This window comes from Peromyscus leucopus, chromosome 9 (genome assembly GCF_004664715.2).
Source record: "Peromyscus leucopus breed LL Stock chromosome 9, UCI_PerLeu_2.1, whole genome shotgun sequence".
NCBI lineage: Eukaryota > Metazoa > Chordata > Mammalia > Rodentia > Cricetidae > Peromyscus > Peromyscus leucopus.
This window is the reverse complement of record NC_051070.1, coordinates 52,887,460-52,910,500: the sequence shown is the minus strand read 5'-3', so window position 1 is coordinate 52,910,500 and position 23,041 is coordinate 52,887,460. Positions and strand designations below refer to the sequence as shown.

Here is a 23,041-nt window from a genome sequence, read left to right as displayed (position 1 = left end):
GGTGATTATGAGCCACCTGATCCAGGTGCTGGGAACCAAACTTGGGAACTTGTGCTGTGGGATGTCTTTCTGTATGCTGTGAATATGTGTGGCTCTCACTGGATAACAAATAAAGCTGTTTTGGCCTATGGCAAGAAAGCTTACGCCAGGTGGGAAATCCAAGCAGAGATACAGAGAGAAGGGTGGAGTTGGGAGAGATACCAGGCCATCGCCAAAGGAGCAACAAGATGCCAGCAGATTGGTAAAACCACAGCCACGTGGCAACATATAGATTAATAGGAATGGGTTAATTTAAGATGAAATAGCTAGTTAGCAGGAAGCTGAAGCCAGAGGCCATACAGTTTATAATTAATATAAGCCTCTGAGTAATTATTTTATAAGCAGCTGTGGGACTGCAGATGGGAGAGATTCATCTGGACCTCAGGGCCGGGCAGGACTGGAGGTTACAAACTTCGGTCTGCAAGAGAAATGTGGACTCTTAACTACTGAACCATCTCTCTAGCCCCGGGTCTTACACTTTAAGCGCAGGTGTGTGAGGTACTGTGAGCTAACTTCTGTGTGGTGAAGGCTGTGCCAAGATTATTACTTTTTTGCATGTTTCAGGCCAACTGTTCCAGCAGCATTTGTTAAGGACTTCAGTCTCCCACTGCCTTGTCTCCATCTCCTTAGCAAAAGTTACGCCACTATACTTGCCCAGTGTGTTTCTGGGCTGTTCTTTTCCCTTAACTCTCTGCTTATCTTCCCAGGAGACTCACACAGTCCCAATTACCACAGCTTTATGGTGAGGTGTATAACTTCTGTAGCATCAGTCTTCAGACTGTCCTTAGGTATTATGGTGGCTAGCCTGTGTCTTAGAATAACTTTGTTGATGTCCACAAAAGAACTTGCTGAGATTCCACTGACTCTGCCATTATAGCTGGGAAGAACTGACACCTCAATTATGTCAAGTCTACCAATGAACAAGGAATTCTTTTTATTTCTTCATCAGTTTAATTTCCACATGTGAATCTGTCTGTCTTTCTTTTTTTTTTTTTTTTTTTTTTAGACAGGGTCTTATTATGTTGCTCTGGCTGTCCTGGAATGTACTATATAGGCCAGATTAGCCTTGAACTCATAGAGATCTGCCCACCTCTGCCTCCCAAGTGCTGGGATTAGAGGCCACACATCTAAACACCACAGTCAGATTAAAATTCCAGTCTGTCAGTAGTTACAGTGGAAATCAAATTTTAATACATGAAGCTGTGAGAGCACTCAAACCATACTGAAAACATAGCTTCCTATCTTTTTAAACATTTTTTAAGATTTATTTTATATGTATGAATGTTTTGCCTGCATGTATTCGTGTTCACCATGTGTGTGCTGCCTGGTGCCCACAGAGTTCAAAAGAGGATGTCAGATCCCTAGAACTGGAGAGAGATGGTTGTAAATCACCATGTGGGTGCTAGGAACTGAACCTGGGTCCTCTGGCACCGAGACAACTCTCCATCCCCAACAGTTTCCTTTCTTATAGAACTGAACTTTAAACAAAACGACACACATCATTGCCATTAAGACTAAAAGTGAAAACATTTAGGAGAAATAAACCAGCTTCCTTTCTTTACTGCATTAGTTGAGACTCCCAGTATGAAGCTGCAATAAACAGAAACTGGAAGGGCAGGAAGCTACCTTTGTTTGCAGTGAAGCATGCTTATTGCTGCTTAGCAAGGCTAGGTCAGAAGGGGACTTCAATCTATGTGATAAAAAATATCCAGGTCCTCCATGAAAAACCTCTACATTTAGTGGCACCACACTCACGAGAAATGTAAACTGCTGCTCCCCTCTAAGATGAAGAATAGTAGTGGTTTCCCCTTGACTGTTATTACCAAGAACCACAAACTGGGAGGCTCCAAACAACAGACATTTGTTATCTCACGGTTCTGAAAGCTGCAAGATGAAATCAAGATGTAAGCAGTGGGCTGAGGCTGTAGCTCTGTGAGCAGAGTGCTGACTTAGCAGGCACGCACGAACCCCATGTCCGACCCCCAGCACTGCATAGGGTATGTGTGGTGGGACACTCCAAGAATCCCTGACCTTGGGCAGTAGAGGCAAGACAACCAGAAACTCAGCATCCTCCTTGGCTGCACAGAGTCTGAGACCAGCCTGGGATTCATGAGACCCTTTTGTTGTTGTTCTAGGACAGGGTTTCTCTGTCTGTAGACCTGGCTGGCCTGTCTCCCAGGGCTAGGTTTAAAGGTGTGCAGGGCACCAGGCCTGGCTGAGACCCCCTTTTAAAAAGTGTTTAAAGTGTCAGTAGGGTCACGCTTTCTCTGAAGGCCCAGAGAAGAGTCTGGTTGCGACCTCTCAAGCTTCCAGGGCTATAGCTACAGCACTGGAACTTCTGCATTGCTTTCCAGTGGAGCGTGGGCTGGGGCTCCTCTGTGTCTCAGCACTCCGTCATTTCACACGGAATTCTCTCTGCATCTGTGTCCAAGTTTCCCTTAGAATAGCAGGCATAGCTGGATGTGGTGGAGCACATCAGGACTTCTGGATGAGACAAGGGAATTACAATTCAAGGCCAGCCTGGGATATGGGGAGTTTGAGATCAACCGAGTTACACAGAGAAACCGTACTTCCATACCCCACACTCATAGTCACAAAACAGTAGCCTAGGCTGGCCTCAAACTCAAGGTTTTCCTGGCTCAACATGCTTGGTGCTGGGATTATGGACATGCCTAGCTCAGCATTCATCTTCATCATAATAAAATGTAACATAAGAATGTCTTGTACTTTTTCCTCATAATTCAAAGACTTAACATTGGAATGTTGTTTGTTTCTTCCTAATCATGAGCTAATACGCCACCACTGTCATGGATTCCAGAGTAGACTCCCCACAAATATATCCAATGTGACACTGCATGATTTTAGATGTTATGTAGTCATTTAAAATTACCCTCATATCTATTACTTTTACTGTTGCTTATTCCTTTAACATTTCTTTTTATTTATTTATTATGTATACAGCACGTATGACTGCAGGCCAGAAGAGGGCGTCATATCTCATTATAGATGGTTGTGAGCCACCATGTGGTTGCTGGGAATTGAACTCAGGACCTCTGGAAGAGCAGTCAGTGCTCTTAACCTCTGAGCCATCTCTCCAGCCCTCCTTTAACATTTCTATCTTTTACCTAGAGTGTCTTTTGCCTGTGAACAATGTTGTTTTTAGTAGTTTACGTGGGTGTCAATCTGATGAGGAGGGCATCTCCACTTCCCATGTCCCTGCATTACTGGAGTCATTTGAGGTGGACATGAGATCCAGTGTTGGTGGTCAGTGTCCTTCAGCACTCTGAAGTCACTGCTCTCTACCTTATGGCTGCACTGGTTCTGTTGACAAATTACCCATTAATCCATTAAGGATATAACCTCTTCTTTGCTCTCCCAATTTATGTCTATTTTTATGCTTGCTCCCAGCAAGTTTTTATAATGTGTCTAACCGTATCTCTGCACACATATACATAAACACATACACACTCATGCACATACACATAGTTTCATCTCCTGGGATCTATTGGACTGTGTGTGTATGTAAGACACACACATACAGAGACAAAAAGACAGACAGACACCAGGTCTCATTAGGCTGTACAGGCTAGCCTTGGACTCAGGATCATCATGCATCTGCCTGAGTGATGAAATTACAGATGCACCATTGTACCAGCTGCTTACTGGACTTTCTGAATCAATGACCAGACATACTGTCTGCTACAGAACAGTCTTCTCTGCTGTCTTCTCAGATACTGCTTTGGTCCTTATGTTTTTCTGCTGCCTTGCATATTTTAAAACACGCTATTTTAACATTTTAAAATACACATTAAAAAATACACATGAGGAAGAAAAAGGTAGTATGGAGTTAAAATACAAAATACAAGCCAGGTGGTGATAGCACACGCCTTTAATCCTAGCATTCGGGAGGCAGAGCAGGTGGATCTCTGAGTTCGAGGCCAGCCTGGTCTACAGAGCGAGCTCCAGGACAGTCAGGACTACACAGAGAAAACCTGCCTTGAAAACAAAACAAAACAAACAAAAATACATATAGAAATACATATCTGAGGGGCTGGAGAAATGGCTCAAGAGATTAAGAGCATTGACTGTTCTTCCAAAGGACCGGGTTCAATTCCCAGCACCCACATGTCAGTTCACAACTGTGTGTAACTCCAGTTCTAGGGGATCTGACTCCCTTACACAGATACACATGCAGGTAAAATCCCAGTGTACATTAAATAAATAATTTTTTTAAAAAAGAAAGAACTATCTGTTGATCTCCCTGTTTTTTTAGCTCTTGCATCTCTGTGCTTTAGTCTGATTATTTTCTTCCAACCTTTCTTCAGCTGTATTTAAACCACTGCTGCTACCCATGGCTCTGGACGACTGCATCCCTGTGAACCACTGCTACCCATGGCTGTGGATGGCAGCATCCCTGTAAACCACTGCTACCCATGGCTGTGGATGGCAGCATCCCTGTAAACCACTGCTACCCATGGCTCTGGACGGCAGCATCCCTGTAAACCACTGCTACCCATGGCTCTGGACGACTGCATCCCTGTGAACCACTGCTACCCATGGCTGTGGATGGCAGCATCCCTGTAAACCACTGCTACCCATGGCTCTAGACGACTGCATCCCTGTAAACCACTGCTACTCATGGCTCTGGACGGCAGCATCCCTGTAAACCACTGCTACCCATGGCTGTGGATGGCAGCATCCCTGTAAACCACTGCTACCCATGGCTGTGGATGGCTGCATCCCTGTAAACCACTGCTACCCATGGCTCTGGACGACAGCATCCCTGTAAACCACTGCTACCCATGGCTCTGGATGGCAGCATCCCTGTAAACCACTGCTACCCATGGCTCTGGATGTTTTGCTGGATGGCAGCATCCTGTAAACCACTGCTACCCATGGCTCTGTGATGACTGGCGAGCATCCTGTAAACCACTGCTACCCATGGCTCTGGATGGCAGCATCTCTGTTCACCCCAGGGAGTGATATCCTACCTTGCTGGGTCTCAGAATGTGACTGCTTTTTTTTTTTTTTTTTTTTTTTTTTTTTTTTTTTTTTTTTTTTAAAGATAATGACACCAACACAGAGGTAAGAATGTGTGAAAATCCATTTACAGGACAAAGAAAGACACCAGAAGAAATCAACCCCACTGCCACCTTCACCTCAAAGCTCTCACCTCAGGAACTGGGAGGAAACACATGTAATTCTTCAAGCCCTTCACCCACGGTGCTTTGTTATAGCATCCTTAAAGCACTAACACACCTGTCTATGGAGTGTACAATCTTAATTATTGCAGTTTTCACTTCTAGAAATTGTGGATTTCATAGCTCCCAGTTCACTGTCCAAATTCTTAGTGCTTTTTAGAAAATCTCTTTGAAGATACTAAGTTGTTTTTATTTATTCATTCATTTTATTCTTTTTTTTGACATTGATTTATGGGGGGGGGCAGATGCATGTTTCAGATGCGCGCGCGCATGCGTGCGCGTGCATGCATGTGCATACGTGCGTGCGTGCGTGTGTGTAGGCAAGCTATAGGAATAGGTTCTCTTCTACCATGTAGGTTCAGGGATCAAACTCAGATGGTCAGGCTTGTGGGCAAGTGCCTTTACCCCTATCTGTTTGAGACGAGGGTCTCCTAAACTGTAATCCTCCAGTCTCAGCCTCTGGAGAAGCTGGGGCAACAGAAATGTGTCACCACACACAGGGTATCTGATCAATTAACTCAATCTGTGAGTTACTCAGTTTCTTCTCATTTTCTCTCCTCACACCCTGGGTACTTGTGGACTACTCACTGGGATGATGTCATTTCCTGCTGAGGACCTTAGTGTCTGCTTCTGCTAAGGCAGCAGTCACAGCCCACCCCATCCACACTGGGGGAAAAGGAGTCAGAGTTCATTTATCTCCATTTTTTGTATTTGCTTTAAGCTTGGTAATATTTGGGATTCGCAGCCTGAAGAGTGGGGAATACATACACTCAGGACAGGCACATGGAGGGGCCTCAGCTTTAGTTTTGGCCCTTGGAGCCTTTCTCTAATGCTGAGTAACTTTCTAACTCTTAGCTGCATGTCCTTGGGGAAGGCACCTAAGAACCCTCACTTCTCTGCATTTCTGTTTTTTTGTTTGCATCTCCACTTCCTTATTCTTCTTCTTTCATTAGCTCTTTAGTTAAACTGAAGCACACTGGGCATAATGACTCACATCTATAAATCTAGCCCAGATTAACAGTGATTTCCAGGGTAACCTGAGCTACAATATACCACCTCAGCTCAAAAAACAAGCAAACAACAACAAATAAGGAGAATGGCATATGTGTGTTCCTTTTTCAAACCCAAAAGCCAAATACGACGTCCACAATAAGCAAACAACAGATAACGTGGGTTCTGGAGTGATCCCTTTAAAGATCTGGAGGTTTTCCCTGGGTACCTGAGTACAGGCACTGACAAACTGGAGAACATCACGATCTTGGATCAGTAGATAAAATTGGAAACTTAAGATAATTCAAATGTGACTTCTCATGGCTCTAAGGACCGTGATTAGCTTACTCCAGTGCTTTCTTTTCCCATCTGCAGCCTTGATCCTGTGGTGACTAAAGATCAGCCATGACCACGGGATGGGGAGAAGAGGCTCACAACACCTGAGGAAATCCCTCAAGTTGGGTTTGGTGGTACACACTTGTAATCCCTGTACTTAGGCAGCTAAAGCAGGGCAATCACAGACAGAGTACAGCCTGGGCCACACAATCAACTCAAAACAGTGCGAACCTTGCAGCAACTCTGCCCATTCATTAGCTATTAAGCTATCTGAATAGAGGCATCACAGGCTGCATACAAGTCAGGCTATAAACATTACAGAGTTCAATCAATCAAAAGGTCAATTAATCAGCCCACCACACCTATGTATGCATCCCAGTGAACTTCTGGGTAGCACGGCTCAGGTTATGGTTGGCAGTTCTCCACATGCCTTATCATATCTTGGTGCCAGGAAACCAAGTGCTCTGCTTTCACAGGAGAGACCTACTGACTATGTTCCCTGTCTAGTGCTTCCTGACTCGGACGGTGCATTCCTTCTCCTAGCTGACTTGAATCTGTATCTTTTTCCTAAAACAAACCCCAAACATGGATATAACAGCTTTTATTGAGTTCTGTGTCCCTTCAGTGAATTGTCAAAACTGAGCGCGATTTGGGGAGCCACTCAAACTTCCAACTGGCAGGCCTTCCTTCTGAATTGGGATAAGCTTAGGTAAAGTTCATTGTTCAGCCCTAGATCCTTGTATCAACAATGACATTTCTGAATTAACATTTGCTAGAAAAGCCTAAGATATGAAAAATAGGACAGACACACATAAAAATCAGGAGACTTCCATCCAAAAAACCAGAAAAGGTAAGCATAAACAGATGAGAGGAAATCACCAAAGAAATGAATAGAAAAAAGCCACTCCCAAGCCGAATATGGTAGCACTTGTGAGGCAGAGGAATGTTGACTTTTATGAGTTCAAGGCCAGCCTGGTCTACATATGGAGTCCCAGGACAGCCAAGGCTACATAGAGAGACCTTGTCTCAAAACAACACAACAACAAAAGCAAACAAAAACAAAAATCCAGTGAGAGGTTTAGGAATATAGCTCAGAAGTAAAGCATTTACTTAGCATGTGCAAGGCCCTGAGTTTGATCCCAAACACCACCAAAATAGAGAAGGCTGGGTAATGACAGAAATAACAAACCCAAGTTATCAAGATGGGATGACCAGTAAAGGGGACACAATGAAGGACTCTGGGAGAAGAGCACAAACCAATCATTTCAGCGAAGGGAGGGAAGAGCAAGGAGAAAATAGGAAAGTGGCACAGAGGTCATCTTGGAGTGAGGTCTGCAAGGAAACAGGAGTAAGAAAAGAAGTAACAGAGCCTGGGGATGAGTTACCACGCCATTTGCATCTTCTTAGCCACAGAGTCCCTACTGTCTAGCATGTGCAGGACACTGCGGGAATCTAATTCCATAAAGAAACCAAGTGGGGTTCAGAGAATGACTTCAGTCACATGGAATCCTAAGTTTCCTGTTGTCTACTCCCTGTCCCAAGCCCCACTGGCCCCAACGCCTCCTTTCATGTCCTGGCCAGCGCAAAACTCAGAACCTGGCTTGCTCCCTCTTTTAGACCTCTTATCAGTTTAATGACAGCAATCCTCCATGGGTAGCTTTCTTTGAAATTATGAGACGTGTGATTTACAGTGCAGCTTTTGTTCTAAACCAAAATGAAGAGTCAGCAGCTAATAATAGTCATAAACAGTTGAGTAAATTAGTAAGTCTTAATTGCTGAAGTTTACCTCCAACTCAGCCAGCAAGGGCATGGGAATTCTGTCTGTAGGCACCATGGTCAACCAGGCAGATGTGAACTGACCACACCAGGGTGCAGTGTCGGGCTCTGAAGCTGCTCTACAGCAGACCCCTGACACAGGACACTGAGCTCTCTACTGGGTTCCACACTGAGCTCTCTACTGGGTTCCAGTTCTTTCAGAGATTCACCTTTGATTTCCTCCCGCCACACCAGGTTCCTGCTCAAAATTTAATAGGTAGCCCTTAAAATGCAGAAATGTTAGGATTTCTGGTCTCCTCACCTCATAATACTTTTTCAAGGAGCCCACCAGGCAGAGCTTCAGGCTGTCCACAATTTCCTGATGTGGCATCTGGAACACCACCCTCGAATACCATTTGGTGAGTGTGCTAGGCAGGTGCGGGGGTGGGGGAGGGAGAGACAGAGAAGACAGTGAGCAGCCTCTCCCACACAGGAAAGCCTGGTCTGCTGTGCACACACAAGATTCCTTTTGAACCAACTCAACACATATATCTACCTGCCAAATGCATTTGCGGGGTCAGTACAAGCCTGACTGAGTTCCGTGCCCACACCCATGTGGAAGTAAAGGAATAACTGACTCCACCACGGGGGTGGCTCTGTCGTCCAAACATGTGCCATAGCCCCAATACCACACACACACACACACACACACATACACACACACACACACACACACACATACACACACACACACACACACACACACTAGTTAATACCAATTATTATTATTAAATAGCACAGGGAGATACATGTAAGCAATATTCAGAAATTTTTATAAAACTTTCAAAATGTGTATGATTATGAGTATTTCCTACAAAACTGCTTCCAGTAGAAAGGGTGATAACTTGATAACCACTGGCACAGGATTATTAAAATAGTCAATTCAGTGCAGAGCAGAGCTCAAGAGAGTTCCTCATATTGATGGGGGAAATATCCAATATCCAATACATATTGGATATAAATATGTAAATAAACTGACAAGTTGAGGGGGTGTGGCTCAGTGGCAGAGCACTACACACAGATTGAAACTGATGAAGAGTGTGCACGGTAACATCCCATTCCTATAAATAAACACACATATGTGTATTGGCTCACATGTACAGTTACCCTCAGTGTAATATTTTAGAAAAATACATCATCTAGTGATGGGACCTCCTCAATCTGTGTAAGCTTGCTCTCTGATGTTCATTCCATAAAACTGTATGCTTCATGAACGTGCATGAGAGAACATGAAGGTCCATCTGCATCAAACCTTTGGTGACAGTTAATGAAGGATGAAATTTAGAAACTTTTGCTTTCTAAATTTCTACAGATATGTGCAATGAGAATACCTTATTTTCATAATTATAACAAATAATAAAACCACTTCAGGGGCTGGACAGATGGCTCAGCGTTTAAGAGCACTGGCTGCTCTTCCACAGGTCCTGAGTTCAGTTCCCAGCACCCAGATGCGCACATCCATCTCTAGTGGGATCTGATTCCCTCTTCCGCTGTCCATGAAGACAAGTCACTCACATACATTAAATAAATAAATTTAAAACACACTTCACTGGGGCCGAGGAGAGGGCTCAGTTGGTAAAGGCTCGCTGCCCAAGCAGGAGGACCTGGCCTGAGCCCCAATACTCCTGTAAAAAGTGGGCCTAGTGGTGTGTACTAGTAATCTCAGAGGCAGGAGGCAAAGAGTGGGCCAGCCAATTTAGCAGAATTGGCAAGCTTCAAGTTCAGTGAGAGAGAGATCCTGGTCCCCAAAATGGGGTGGTGGGGACATAGAGATGGCTCAGCAGCTAAGAGCACTGGCCGCTCTTCTGGAGGAACTGGTTTTGATTCCCAACACACACATGGCAGCTCACAGCTCTAACTCCAGTTCCAGGGGACAAATGCCCTCTTCTGACCTCCTAAGCTTGGTGTGGTGGCCATGTCTTTAATTCCATCACTTGGAGGCAGAGGCAGGCAAATCTCTGTGAGTTTGAGGCCAGCCTGGTCTATAAAGTGAATTCCAGGACAGCCAGGACTACTAAGAGAGACCCTGTCTTTAAAAAAAAAAAAAAAAAAAGACAACTAATGTTGACCTTTGGCATGAGAAACACACACATACACACACCTTCCACAATGACAATTCCATTTCTTTTTTTTCCCCCGAGACAGGGTTTCTCTGTGTAGTTTTGGTGCCTGTCCTAGATTTTGCTCTGTAGATCAGGCTGGCCTCAAACTCACAGAGATCCACCTGGTTCTGCCTCCCAAGTGCTGGGATTAAAGGCGTGTGTCACTGCCACCCAGTCGACAATTCCATTTCTAAATAGGCTAGTAACACAAGATGCTGGCAGTCTCTGTCCTTGTTAAGAGCTGCAGAGTACAGGGAGCAGATCCGTGCCTGATAAGTGTGGCGATCCCATTGCAAATACAGATAGGAGAGGACAGAAGAAAGAACTTAGTGCTTCCTATACTATGACACAGAGTGCCCAAAACTCATCTGACGGATTTATCATAACATCAGGCATCAAAAGGAGGTAGTCAACAGTAATATAACTGTGACTATTACTTACAGATTTATGCTGGCAACAAAGCCAACCACAGAGCGCATGCCTCTGCTGGGGTCATGGTATACATCCATCCCGATCACCATTAACTGTTTCTAGGTTGATAAACAAAAACACAAAAGCAAAAGTTCAGACCCAAGCAATACATTGCTCTACCTTTATTATCTTAACTTCAAAGCAACCTCCCTTAAAATTTACATATGAAAACAAGTTCTATTCCCATGGGGTCTTCATTTATCATGGTATCTCTTTCCTTGCATGGGAATAGGAAGAAGCAGAGTGCTAGAGATGTCCCCAGAAATCCACAAAGATACCTCCACAATAGACAATAGGCAATGGTCGAGAGAGTGCCTGAGCTGACCTACTCTGGTGATCAGATGGCCAAACAACCTAACTGTCATGATAGAACTCTCATCCAGTGAATGATGAAAGCAGATGCAGAGATCCACGGCCAAACCCCAGGTGGAGCTCCAGGAGTCCAATCGGTGAGAGAGAGGAGGGATTATATGAACAAGAGATATCAAGACCATGATTGGAAATAGCACAGGGACAAATAGCCAAACTAGTGGAAACACATGAACTGTGAACCAATAGCTGAGGAGCCCCATGGAACTGGACCAGGTCCTCTGGATAAGTGAGACAGTTGATGAGCTTGAACTGTTCGGGAGGCCCCCAGGCAGTGGAACCGGGACCTGTCCTTGGTGCATGAGCTGGCTTTTTGGAACCTAGGACCTATGCTGAGACACTTTTCTCAGCCTTGGTGTAGGGAGGAGGGGACTGGATCTGTCTTGGCTGAGTCTATCAGGCTGGGCTGACTCCCCAGGGGAGAACTTGCTGTGGAGGAGGTGGGAATGGGGGGGCGGATTGGAGGGGAAGGCTGGGGAGTGGGAGGAGGGAGGACAGAGGAATCTGTGGCTGATATGTAAAATTAAATTAATTATAAAATAAAAATATTTTTTAAAAAAGTTCTATAAAAGAAACAGAAAGACTGCAATCAACTTGACACTTTCTAAACACAATAAATCCGTCAGATCTAGACCAGGTCAGCAAGTATTTGAAGAACAAATGAGTAAATCTTCAGGCTCTGTGAGCTGAGCATCTCCCTAGGAACCTTGTAACTCTCTGCCTTTTGAGGGCCACAGTGGTTAATGGATGCAACCGATGCTGTGTTCCAGTCAACGTGTACTTGAAATACTGAGAACCCAAAGAAGACAATCTTCAAGTGTCAGAAAATGTTGACCGTCACTTTTTCACCACTTGAAGATGTCAAGTACATGCTTAGCTCATGGTCTGTCTAGGAACATGCAGCAGCCAGCTGGACCCGAATCCACACTGAGAACAGAAAGGATGACAAGAGGGGAGGATGGGAAGAGCCAGACACAGAAAAGACACATTTCAACATCACTCACCAGTGGAATATCTACTCCCCAGAGCTCACCACCCAGTTTACAGTTCATCTGCAGTAAAATTTTCTGAGCCACACTCCGAAGCCTGGTGGGTTGACCGATGGTTCGGACATTGATGACCTATAGTGACAGGACCAGAACATCACCAATCTCTCAGGAGATGTTAACAGTTCTAAAGCACTAGCATCTCTTGGCTCCATGCCCTCCCTACCTCTGTCCTTTCCAACAAGGAAACCGAAATCAGAGGATGCTCAACTCCCTCCCATGCAATGGTGCGGTGTCTGTACAGATACCCCACACCCTCCCGGTGCAGTGTCTGTACAGACAGATAACACACCCAGTTCCGGTGCAGTGTCTGTACAGATCACACTTCAGTTGTCTGTTGTGCATGTGCCCCACACCAGGTGCAGTGTCTGTGTGCCCCACACCCTCCCTGCAGTGTCTGTGTACCCTCCGTGCAGTGTCTGTGTACAGCCGCCCCACACCCTCCCGGTGCAGTGTCTGTACAGCCGCCCCATTCTGGTGCAGTGTTTGTGTATAGATACCCTATACCCTCCTCTACACCCAGATCACCATTATTTTTAGGACTGAATGTAATCACTATGTAAATAGCTGTTATCCTGTATTTTTTAGGGAATAAGCACAAGGGTTTCCCTTGTGAGTCTGATGAGCTCAGTAGAGGTCTAATTTCTTTTAGAATGTTTTAAACTGTGTTTGATGAATCAGCTCATGCAAATCCACAGACAGGCCAGGCACGCTTGTGTAATAAAACACTTTATGTCTGTGTTGGGGTTGGGGGAGGTAGAGACAGGAGGATAGGAATTCAAAGTCATCTTTGTGCACACAGGGAGTATGAGGCTAGTCTGGGTTACATGAGGCTGTCTCAAAAGACCACATATACTGAGGGCTGAGTATATTATATTTAGGAAACTTGAATTAACATATGTCTGTTAATAATTCTATTTCTAGGGTCACTAGGCATGTATGTGCATAACACACACATGAACATTCAAAAATTTTCATCTTATTCAGAGTGTTATTTTTATAGCTCCTTTTGGAAAAATTTCTTCCTTTCTCAGAGTGAAGCCCACACACCCAGGGTGGTCATGGGGAAGCACCCATGGATTGTGAGGAGCAGAAAGCTCTCACAAGAGCCACCTGTTGCTGCTGGCTCCTCCTGATCAGAACCTCGCAGCCTAAGGCTCTCCCCATACTGGTCTCTAACGCTATTTCAGCTTCTGGAGCTTTAGGGGCCCTGAGCTGGGACTCCTCCACCGCCACCTCCTCCCCCGCCACCTCCTCCCCCGCCACTCACCTGGGAGGGCACTGGGGACTGCACACAGCACAGCTTCTTGATGGCCCCATAGAGATCATCACGTGTGCCCATGATGATGCAAACGACCATCTGTATCTTCCCCTAGAGGAGAGCAGCACACACTGTCAGGCTCTGATCACTCTGGGGACGTTCATGGGACACAGATATGGTAGACAGAACTGAAAAACAGATGGTGGGCATTCCAACCAGGAACGCCCTTTGAATCTGAACTAGCCTTTGGCTCAGAGCTGCTGTTCATGGACAGGTAATATACTCCTAACATCTAGAGCTGGCAATGACTACTACTGTTTATTTATTAGGCGGCTTCAGATTCTAGATAAGGACCAGGCTTGGAAGTAGACTAGGGTTCTAGGACTACTCCTCTAACTTCTCTCAATGACTTTCCTGAAGGTGCCAGACCACAGACTTCAGCTGAGGAAGCACGGCACGTAGCACCACACAGATGTGTGCAGAGTCAAGTGCAGAAGGGACGAAGCCAAGTCCACAGTAGCTCGTCCTCACCTTCCATCTAGGGAGAACAGACACTGCCAGCACCACACCTGGCAAGAGCCTCTATCTCCAGGACTCTTAGCCAATGTCAAAACAGAGGACCTTCCAAGACTGGGTATCAAACAGAATACCACAAAGCTAAGAGACTCCAACTCTAGGACTGATCTTCCCAGAACAATCAACTCACCAGACTCTTGGGCTCATGAGATAATTATTGCCAAAAACTTTTCTTCTCCCTCCATCCTCTCCTTTGTCTTCCTCCTCTGCTTACAAAGGGCTAGAGAGATGGCTTAGTGGTTAAGAGCACTTGCTGCTCTTGCAGAGGACCTGGGTTCAATTCCCAGGACCCATGTGACAGCTCATAATAGTCTGTTCCAGGGGACCTGGACGCCCCCCCTTTTTTTTTTTTTGGTTTTTCAAGACAGGGTTTCTCTGTGTAGCTTTGCGCCTCTCCTGGAACTCACTTGGTAGCCCAGGCTGGCCTCGAACTCACAGAGATCCGCCTGGCTCTGCCTCCCAAGTGCTGGGATTAAAGGCGTGCGCCACCACCGCCCGGCCAGGTACCCCTTTTTTTAGCACCTCAGGTTGCTGTGAACAGACTGTGAACAGACATACATGCATGCAAGACACTCATACACATAAAATTGAAAAATATTTTTATTTACAAGGAGATAAGAAGGCAAAGTCTGGAAACTGGGACGGGAGTGCTCAGACCCAGTGTTCTGATCAGTTATCAGGATCAGTTAATGTGTCTACGGTCAAGTTCACCTCTAGGGCAATTTGCATCCTGGCCCAGACCATTCTGTTACAACTCAGAACTTAATCCAGAAGACAATACTTGGCCCAAGTAGTTGGTTCCTGAGCACAGCATGTTCTACAGATAATGAACTAAGCCAGCTGTTCTTTCATTCAATTTCATAAGGAAATGGCTAGAGAGAGAGCACACAGGAACACATGAAAGCCAACATAGAATGAGAAATGAAAATGACCAAAGGACATGAAGAATAGAATTTAATGTGAAAATGAGGAGGACATGGGCTCCAGGCATCACTAACAGACTGACAATCCAGATAATTTAAAATTAAGCATCCAAGTACTTTCAGATATCTTGTAAGTTTACTCCAATGAAGTTACTTTATTACCTCAACTCCCAGAAGGGACTGAATGGTCCTGATGTAGGTCTCTATTCGGTCATCCTTCAGTTCAACCCAGGCTGGGGGGCTTATGCGGATGCCAATGGGTCCAGCTATCTTCTCCAACATGTTAACCAGTTCTCTGGCCTGGTCCATTGCTCTCTTTGGGTAAAAAAGTGCCCAGAAATGCATGGGAATCTAGGAACAAGCACATGGTGTATTTAGACTGTGGAGGTTTTCTAGAGAGAATAAATGACTTTGTACTCCCTCTGTTTGAGTCCCTCTGCCTTATATAATTCCTATCATTCTCACAGACTTATAAACTTGGACAGTCTTATAATGGAATACTATACAACAATGAAAATGAAGATCTACTAACATACCCAACAATGTGAATGAAACTCATAAACACAAGGTTAAAGAAAGCAGTCAGGCATAAAAGACTGTTCACTCTCTGAAAAAAAAAATATATATATATACACACACACAGGCAAAAGAATATATACTCTTGCCAGTTCAAGACAGTTGTTATTCCCAGTGAATGGGGGCGGTAATAACCAGGAAATATAGTGAGGGGGTTGAGTGTACCTATCAATTTCTGTTTCTTAGCCTTTGGTGTTGGTTGTAGAAAGTCTATTTAGCTTGCAAAAATCAAGTCATACACTTCTAAGTGTGCTTTTTCTTTAACTATACTGTATTTCTTTCTTCTTTTTCTTTCCCTTTTTTTTTTTTTTTTTGTTTGTTTTTTGAGACAGGGTTTTTCTATGTAGCCCCGGCTGTCCTGGAACTCACTCTATGGACCAGGCTGACCTCAAACTCAAGAGATCCTCCTGCCTCTGCCTTCCAAGTGCTGGGACCTTATAAGGGTGTGAACTACCACCACCCAGCAACTATGTGTATTTCACTAAAAGCTTTAAAAGTTGATATTTTCCATATATGACCACAAAGACCAAGTTGGTCGAAAACATCCAGAAATAACTGTCTACTATTTTATACTTTGAGGCAAATAACTAACATCTAGTTGTCTCTTAGGGGAGGCCTGTTTTAATTTGACTTCTTTCATGGATAAAAATAAGCCTGGGGATTCCCAGGGTCAAAGGGGAAGGGAGAGAAAAGAAGAGCAGGTGACGGGCTGACACCAGACGAATCACCATGGCAACGTATTTCCTTCTCTTCAGCCTGTGGTCAGACAGGGCTTCCCTCCAGCACTGTGCAGCTGGAAGGCCTTGCTCGGAAGTCACTCAGTGGAATTCAGGTGGTACATCCTCTCAAAGAAGACACCGAATCACCCATTTCCACACTCTTGGGGAATATTGATTCTCCAGCACTTCAGGAATCACTCACAGTCAGGATGGAAGCATCTCTGGTCACTTCCTTAACCCAGTTCAGGTCCTCAGACGTGACAAATGAAGTATTCCTTAAGTTAATCCTCTCCATTGGTAGAAGACGACCTTCAATCTACACAGAAAACAGAGTGCCTCTGACATGGAGCCAGCTACAGCCTCTTCAACAAACACTGGCACTACTGCCTCTGCAGCCCACTCAGCTCACACGGGACCCACTACAGCCCACCCCGTTCCTTTCTCCTTTATAGGTACTCTTGCTGGCCTCCAACTTGCAACTTGGTAGAGCCGAGAGTCAATGCCAGAATGATTGTCACCAGAGCCCAAGGTTTCTACCACATGACCTCTGCACTGTGCCTCAAGACTGCCCAAAACTAGGTCGGCAGGTTTGGGAGGAAGTGCCTTTACCTGCTGACATCCCTGCCATCATTTCCTGATAAAAAGTTTTTGTCTGTATATTGTAATATGTGTGCAATTGTGTGTGTGTGTGTGTGTGTGTGTGTGTGTGTGTGTGTGTGTTGTGTGTGTGTGTGTGTGTGTGTGTGTGTGTGTGTGTGTTTGTAGGCCAGGGTTCACAGCAGGTGTTGTTCTCTATTGCTCTCTGCCTTATTTTGACACAGCTTGTCTCCCAGAGCCCAGACTGTCTAGACTGGCTGGTCAGTGAGCACTGGGAATTTGCCTTACTGTACACAGTGCCCACCTGGTGTGAAGTGGTGCAGATACACAGCACCAGGCACATCTCTTTATGTGGTGCTAGGGACTGAGGAATTGAACTCAGGTCCTCATGCTTAATGGTACGGCAACCTAAGTTTGATCCCCAGGCCCCACGTGGTGGAAGGAAAGAATCCACTCCTGTAAGCTGTCCTTCTGACCTCCACATGCATGCCGTGGCACACTCCTGTGTACATACACACAATAAATAAAATGTAACCAAAAAAAAAAAACACCCTTTTTTTGTTTTTTCAAGACAGAGTTTTCTCTGTGTAGCCTGGCTGTCCTGGAACTCGCTTTGTAGACCAGGCTGGCCTCAAACTCACAGAGACCTACCTGCCTCTGCCTCCCTAGTGCTAGGATTAAAGTTGTGCATCACTACCACCTAGCCAAAATTTTTTAAAAAACAGAGAAAAAGAAAGGCACAGAACTCTAAGAATCATTTAGTTTAGAGTTCAATCTCCAGCACCACAGAAAACTGCCTAAAACATTAAACTAGGGCTGGCAGGGCTCAGCAGGAAAAGGCACCAGTCTGACTGAGCTTGATCCCAACCACACAAGGTAGAAAGAGCTGATCCTTCATGATGTCCTCTGACCTCCACACAGACACTGTCTGTCTGTCTGTCTGTCTGTCTGTCTGTCTCTCTCTCTCTCTCTCTCTCACACACACACACACACACACACACACACTAGATAGATAGATAGACTGACAGACGTGAAACAAAAATGTTAATTAAAATAATGTAAGCTGGGCAGTGGTGGTTCAAGCCTTTAATCCCAGCACTTAGGAGGCAGAGGCAGGCAAATCTCTGTGAGTTCAAGGCTAGCCTGGTCTACAAAGTGAGTTCCAGAACAACGAGGACTACACAGAGAAACACTGTCTGGAAAAAAAATAAATAAATAAATAAATAAATAAATGTTAAAAATAATCTGGCAGCTGGAGCTTGGTGGTACATTCTTTTAATCCCAGCACTCCAGAGATATAGGCAGGTGGATCTCAGTGAGTTAGGGGCCAGCGTGGTCTGTACAGCAAGTTCCAGGTCAACCAGGACTACACAATGAGATCCTGTCCCAAAATAAATCTGTGCTGGAAAATTAAAATAAGGACAGTTGTAAATTAATGCTTTGCTTGCTTGCTTCCTATTGATCAGAAATTAGTAGCTCTGATCTTTGGGAAATACAGAGGAGAAGTCTGCAAATGAAGCTGGCTGGTTAAGTCAAGGGAAATCCGGATACTATGACTGACATGGGAAACAAGGTGTAAGGATAAAGCCAAGGGGCTGGAGAGATGGCTCAGCGGCTGCCCTGCCAGAGGACCTGGGTTCAGTTCCTAGCACTCACACGGTGAGAACTTACAACCATCTCTAATTCCAGCTATCTTCTGGCCTCTGCAAGCACCAGGCAGGAATGTGATGCACATTCATAAATGCAGACACAACACACACATAAAATAAACAAAATGCAAATAAACAAAACCCAAAACAAACCTAAATGAAGAGCAATGCAAACCCCCAGCTGGGGACAAGGGAGGATAGCCTCTTGCCTCACAACTCCAGGCCCCGGTGCGGCGGCTGCCACTCAGGCATCTCCGGCTCACCTTGTGGACATCTTTCTGCAGACTGAGCCCCCAGCGGGTCAGCTCATTGTTGGCTGTATCATTTTGTGAAATTCTCTGCAGCAGGCATTCCAAAGCAGTGTGGTGCTGTTTAGGGCTCAGGTTAATCTGCTGAGTCAAGTCCTGGACAGAATTAAAAAGTAAGATAGCAAGTTCTAAGCATTACTCCCTCTAGCAGGCAGCTAATGAAGCCCAGTGGTATGAAACCTCATCAGTGGTGAGCAACTCATGAAATCAGTGGAAAACGTCAAATATAGCCAAGGGCTTTTGTACATACTTGTAAGGAATGTGAACGAGGTACATGGAGAAAATTTAATAACAAAATTAACAACCTTCAGAAGCCTCTGTCTGTCTCTCTTGCTGGGCTCATGCCTTTAATCCCAGCACCTGAAAGCAGAGGCAGGTGGATCTCAGGGAGTCCAAGGCCAGCCAGGGATGCATAGTGTGACCTTGTCTCAAAATAATTTTTTTTTTTTAAAGTTACTGACTCTGCTCCATGACATCTGATTTCTTTTGCAAGGCATCTTATGAATTTAAAACTCCTAAGAGAGTCTATGAACAGGAATGAAGGAGGCTTAATTACACCTATTTAAAATCTGGGGAAGAAGTCGGGGGAGGGCTGGGGTGGAGAGCCATACGTTTATGCTAGGGCCAAACACAACAGGACAGTAAACCATACCCTGAATTAGAACGTCAGCACCACCATAGGGTTCCCACCTCACACCCAAAAAAACTTGCCCCAGTATTGCCACATTATATGTGTTTTGAGGAGTAGTTAGCAGGTTTGTATGAGGAATAGGGGTAGTTAACAGGTGTGTATGAGGAATAGGGGTAGTTAGCAGGTTTGTATGAGGAATAGGGGTAGTTAACAGGTGTGTGTGAGGAACAGGGGTAGTTAACAGGTGTGTGTGAGGAACAGGGGTAGTTAGCAGGTGTGTATGAGGAATAGGGGTAGTTAGCAGGTGTGTATGAGGAATAGGGGTAGTTAGCGGGTGTGTATGAGGAACAGGGGTAGTTAACAGGTGTGTATGAGGAATAGGGGTAGTTAACAGGTGTGTATGAGGAATAGGGGTAGATAGCGGGTGTGTATGAGGAACAGGGGTAGTTAACGGGTGTGTATGAGGAATAGGGGTAGTTAACAGGTGTGTATGAGGAATAGGGGTAGTTAACGGGTGTGTATGAGGAATAGGGGTAGTTAATGGGTGTGTATGAGGAACAGGGGCAGTTAGCGGGTGTGGATGAGGAAACTGGATCAAGTAAGAGTTCTCTGTGCTTCTGAGACTCATGAACCACGCAGCTGCTGTTCAGAGTCTCTAGAGTTCTAGAGATATCACAGATCATAAAGTCATTAGGTCGTTGGGCGTTGCTGAGAGGGAGCTTTGACCTGCACAGTAGGAGCTGCACGTAAACATGAAAGAACTCTCTCACAGGGCCTTTCTGCTTCCTCAGGCTCTCTGTAAGGCTACTCAAAATCTTACAAATCTGTGGGTGTGGCAGACAGAAAGCACAGAGCAGCCCGTGGAAGGCAGCAGTGAAGGTCTGGCTGCCGGGAGGGCCTGTGGAGCTGAGCTGATGCTCCCAGGCCTCAGCTTCACTTCGCATCTCCCTAGTCACTGGCTTTGGCTTCCTTCTCCTCACATAATGATGATTTAGAGAATCACTACAGTAATTTGGTGTTCCTAAGGAGTCTCATTACAGTTACATAACCAGTTAACGTCATCAGCTTACTGGGGTGGGGGGAAGGCCAGGGCTGTTCCTTTTCACTTAGATCCAGTGTCTGCACTGTTCGAAAGAACTCCAAAGCTCGTTCTCAGTGGTAAAGTATGTGGCTGAGATTCTACAGAAAGGAAAGGGAAGCCCAGAAGAAGCGCTTGCCCAGGGAGTCATAGCTAGAACCTGACCTGTTTCTAGCTCAGGCTACTATCCCAAAGGTGGCTACTCAAAGCAGGCACCTCCCCCAAACAGTGAAAGTCCAACCTTCATGGCCCTGAAGTCCTTCTTCATCTTCTCAGGGATCCCCGTCATGAAGGAGAGCTCGGGCAACAGCAGGATCTCGCCCTTCAGGAGCTTAGGCAAGAAAACAGGAGAGCGGGGGACAGAGATGGCATCCGGGCCCGCTCGAGGTGGGTGCAGGTCTGCACTGACAAACCCACCACTGAGGGAGAGGAGAAGAGGACAAGGGACAGTGCATGTGTTCACCCCTGCGTGTCCTCTGTCGCGATACAGCTGCTGCTGTGTTAGGTTAATGGGGGCGGGAGGGGACTGTCACAGAAGAGGGAGTAAAGTTAAAAAGCAACAAATTTTGGCCCTCCTCAACACAATGGCAAGATGACCTGTCTGGCAAGATTTCCTGCTCTGGGGATCCTCAGCAGAAGACGGGTGTGTGTGTGTGGTGGTGTGTGTGTGTGTGTGTGTGTGTGTGTGTGTGTGTGTGTGTGTAAAGAGAAGGCTCACCGGTCAAAAACACTTGTTTGCTTCTGCAGAGGAATGGAGTTTGGGTCCCAGAATCCATACACTGTCTCACAACCGTCTGAAACTCCAGTCTCAGGAGCTCAGACACCTTCTCTGACCTTAGTGGGCATCAGGCATGCACATGGTGCAGAGACATACAGGCAGGCAAACATCCACACACATAAAATAAATAAACTGAAATGTTTTCTAATTAAAAAAAAAAGATTAAGAACTGTGTCAAGGCAATTCTCTGGGCCCTTCTGTTAAAATAAATGTCACACTTTCCCTTTTGAGCCTACAGATTTGCATCTGTTTTTTAAAGATTCATTTTTATTATTTTAATTATGTGTATGTGTGGGGTGGGGTATACACACATGAATCCAGGCACCTAGAGGTCAGCGGTGTCAGATCCCCTGGAGCTGAGTTACAGGCAGTTGTAAGCTGCCTGATGTGGGTGCTGGGAATTGAACTCAGGGTCTCAGGAAGAACACTTTGTGCTCTTAATCACTGAGTCATCTCCCAAACCCCCCAAAAACTCATTTTTTTTTTTAAAGGCAGGGTCTCACTACAGAGCTCTGGCTGTCCTGGAACTAACTATGTAGACCAGGCTGGGGTTGAATTCAAGAAATCTGTCTGCCTCTGCCTGTCTCCCAAGTGCTGAGATTGCAGGCATGTGCTACCATGCTCATGTTTTTAATCTCTCTCTCTCTCTATTTTTTAAATGTAAGAGTGTTTTGCGTGCATGTATGTATGTACCTGATACCCACAGAGGCCAGAAGAGGACTTCATATTCCCCTGGAACTAGAATCACACACAACTCTGAGCTGCCATGTGGGTGATGAAAATGGAACCCAGGTCCTTTTGAAGAGCAGCCAGTGCTCTCAACCATTCTATCATCTCCCAGCCCCAGTTTTCACCTTTATATACAGGGAATTCTTCTTATGCCTTTAACCTAAATTGTCATTTGGGTATTTAGCTCCTCCTGATGTGGCCTAGCAACTCTGGCTAGAGGAAAAAGCTCCACCACACTGCACACATGCGCACATGCGCACATGCATGTGGGTGCACATAACAAGTGGACAACAGGACAGAGGACTATTGCTGGGAGCGAAAAGCACTCACCGTGCCGTGGTTATTCTGTCTCTCACTGGGCCTGTGGATGAGCAGCGGCTGGTCATCTTCCTTAACTGTGATCCCGTAGTTTTTGCTGAAGTAGGAGAGAATAAGAAACAGTCCCACCACCCCGACAACCACCCCTGCAGCTCTTACCAATGCTACTGCAGCTTACAGTTTGCACAGTCCCCTCACTGAGAATCCATTAGGTAATAGACAAAGAACAAAAGCTGTAAGCCCAGGAGAGAAGCATGTGAAAGATGCACTGGGGTTCAGACAATACCACGGGAAAATAAAAGTCTAATAAAGAGTGGAATTTCGCCGGGCGGTGGTGGCGCACGCCTTTAATCCCAGCACTCGGGAGGCAGAGCCAGGTGATCTCTGTGAGTTCGAGCCACCTGGACTACCAAGTGAGTCCAGAAAGCGCAAAGCTACACAGAGAAACCTGTCTCGAAAAAAAAAAAAAAAAAAAAAAAAAAGAAAAGAAAAAAAAAAAAAAGAGTGGAATTTCACTTCTCTCACCAGA

General features: G+C 45.4%; 1 protein-coding gene across 1 annotated transcript in view; it reads right to left on the bottom strand.

Moving 5' to 3' along the window:
* Piwil2 (piwi like RNA-mediated gene silencing 2) overlaps nt 1–23,041 on the bottom strand; it is a 70,443-nt gene that overhangs the window by 11,580 nt on the left and 35,822 nt on the right. Inside the window, exons 12-20 of the mRNA XM_028877595.2 lie at nt 22,525–22,609; nt 20,929–21,018; nt 18,934–19,074; nt 16,627–16,740; nt 15,292–15,480; nt 13,640–13,741; nt 12,328–12,444; nt 10,925–11,013; nt 8,644–8,749 (exon numbers count right to left, since the gene is read on the bottom strand). Of these exons, the coding sequence (XP_028733428.1) occupies nt 8,644–8,749; nt 10,925–11,013; nt 12,328–12,444; nt 13,640–13,741; nt 15,292–15,480; nt 16,627–16,740; nt 18,934–19,074; nt 20,929–21,018; nt 22,525–22,609 (1,033 nt within the window). The remainder of the gene's footprint in view (nt 1–8,643; nt 8,750–10,924; nt 11,014–12,327; nt 12,445–13,639; nt 13,742–15,291; nt 15,481–16,626; nt 16,741–18,933; nt 19,075–20,928; nt 21,019–22,524; nt 22,610–23,041) is intronic.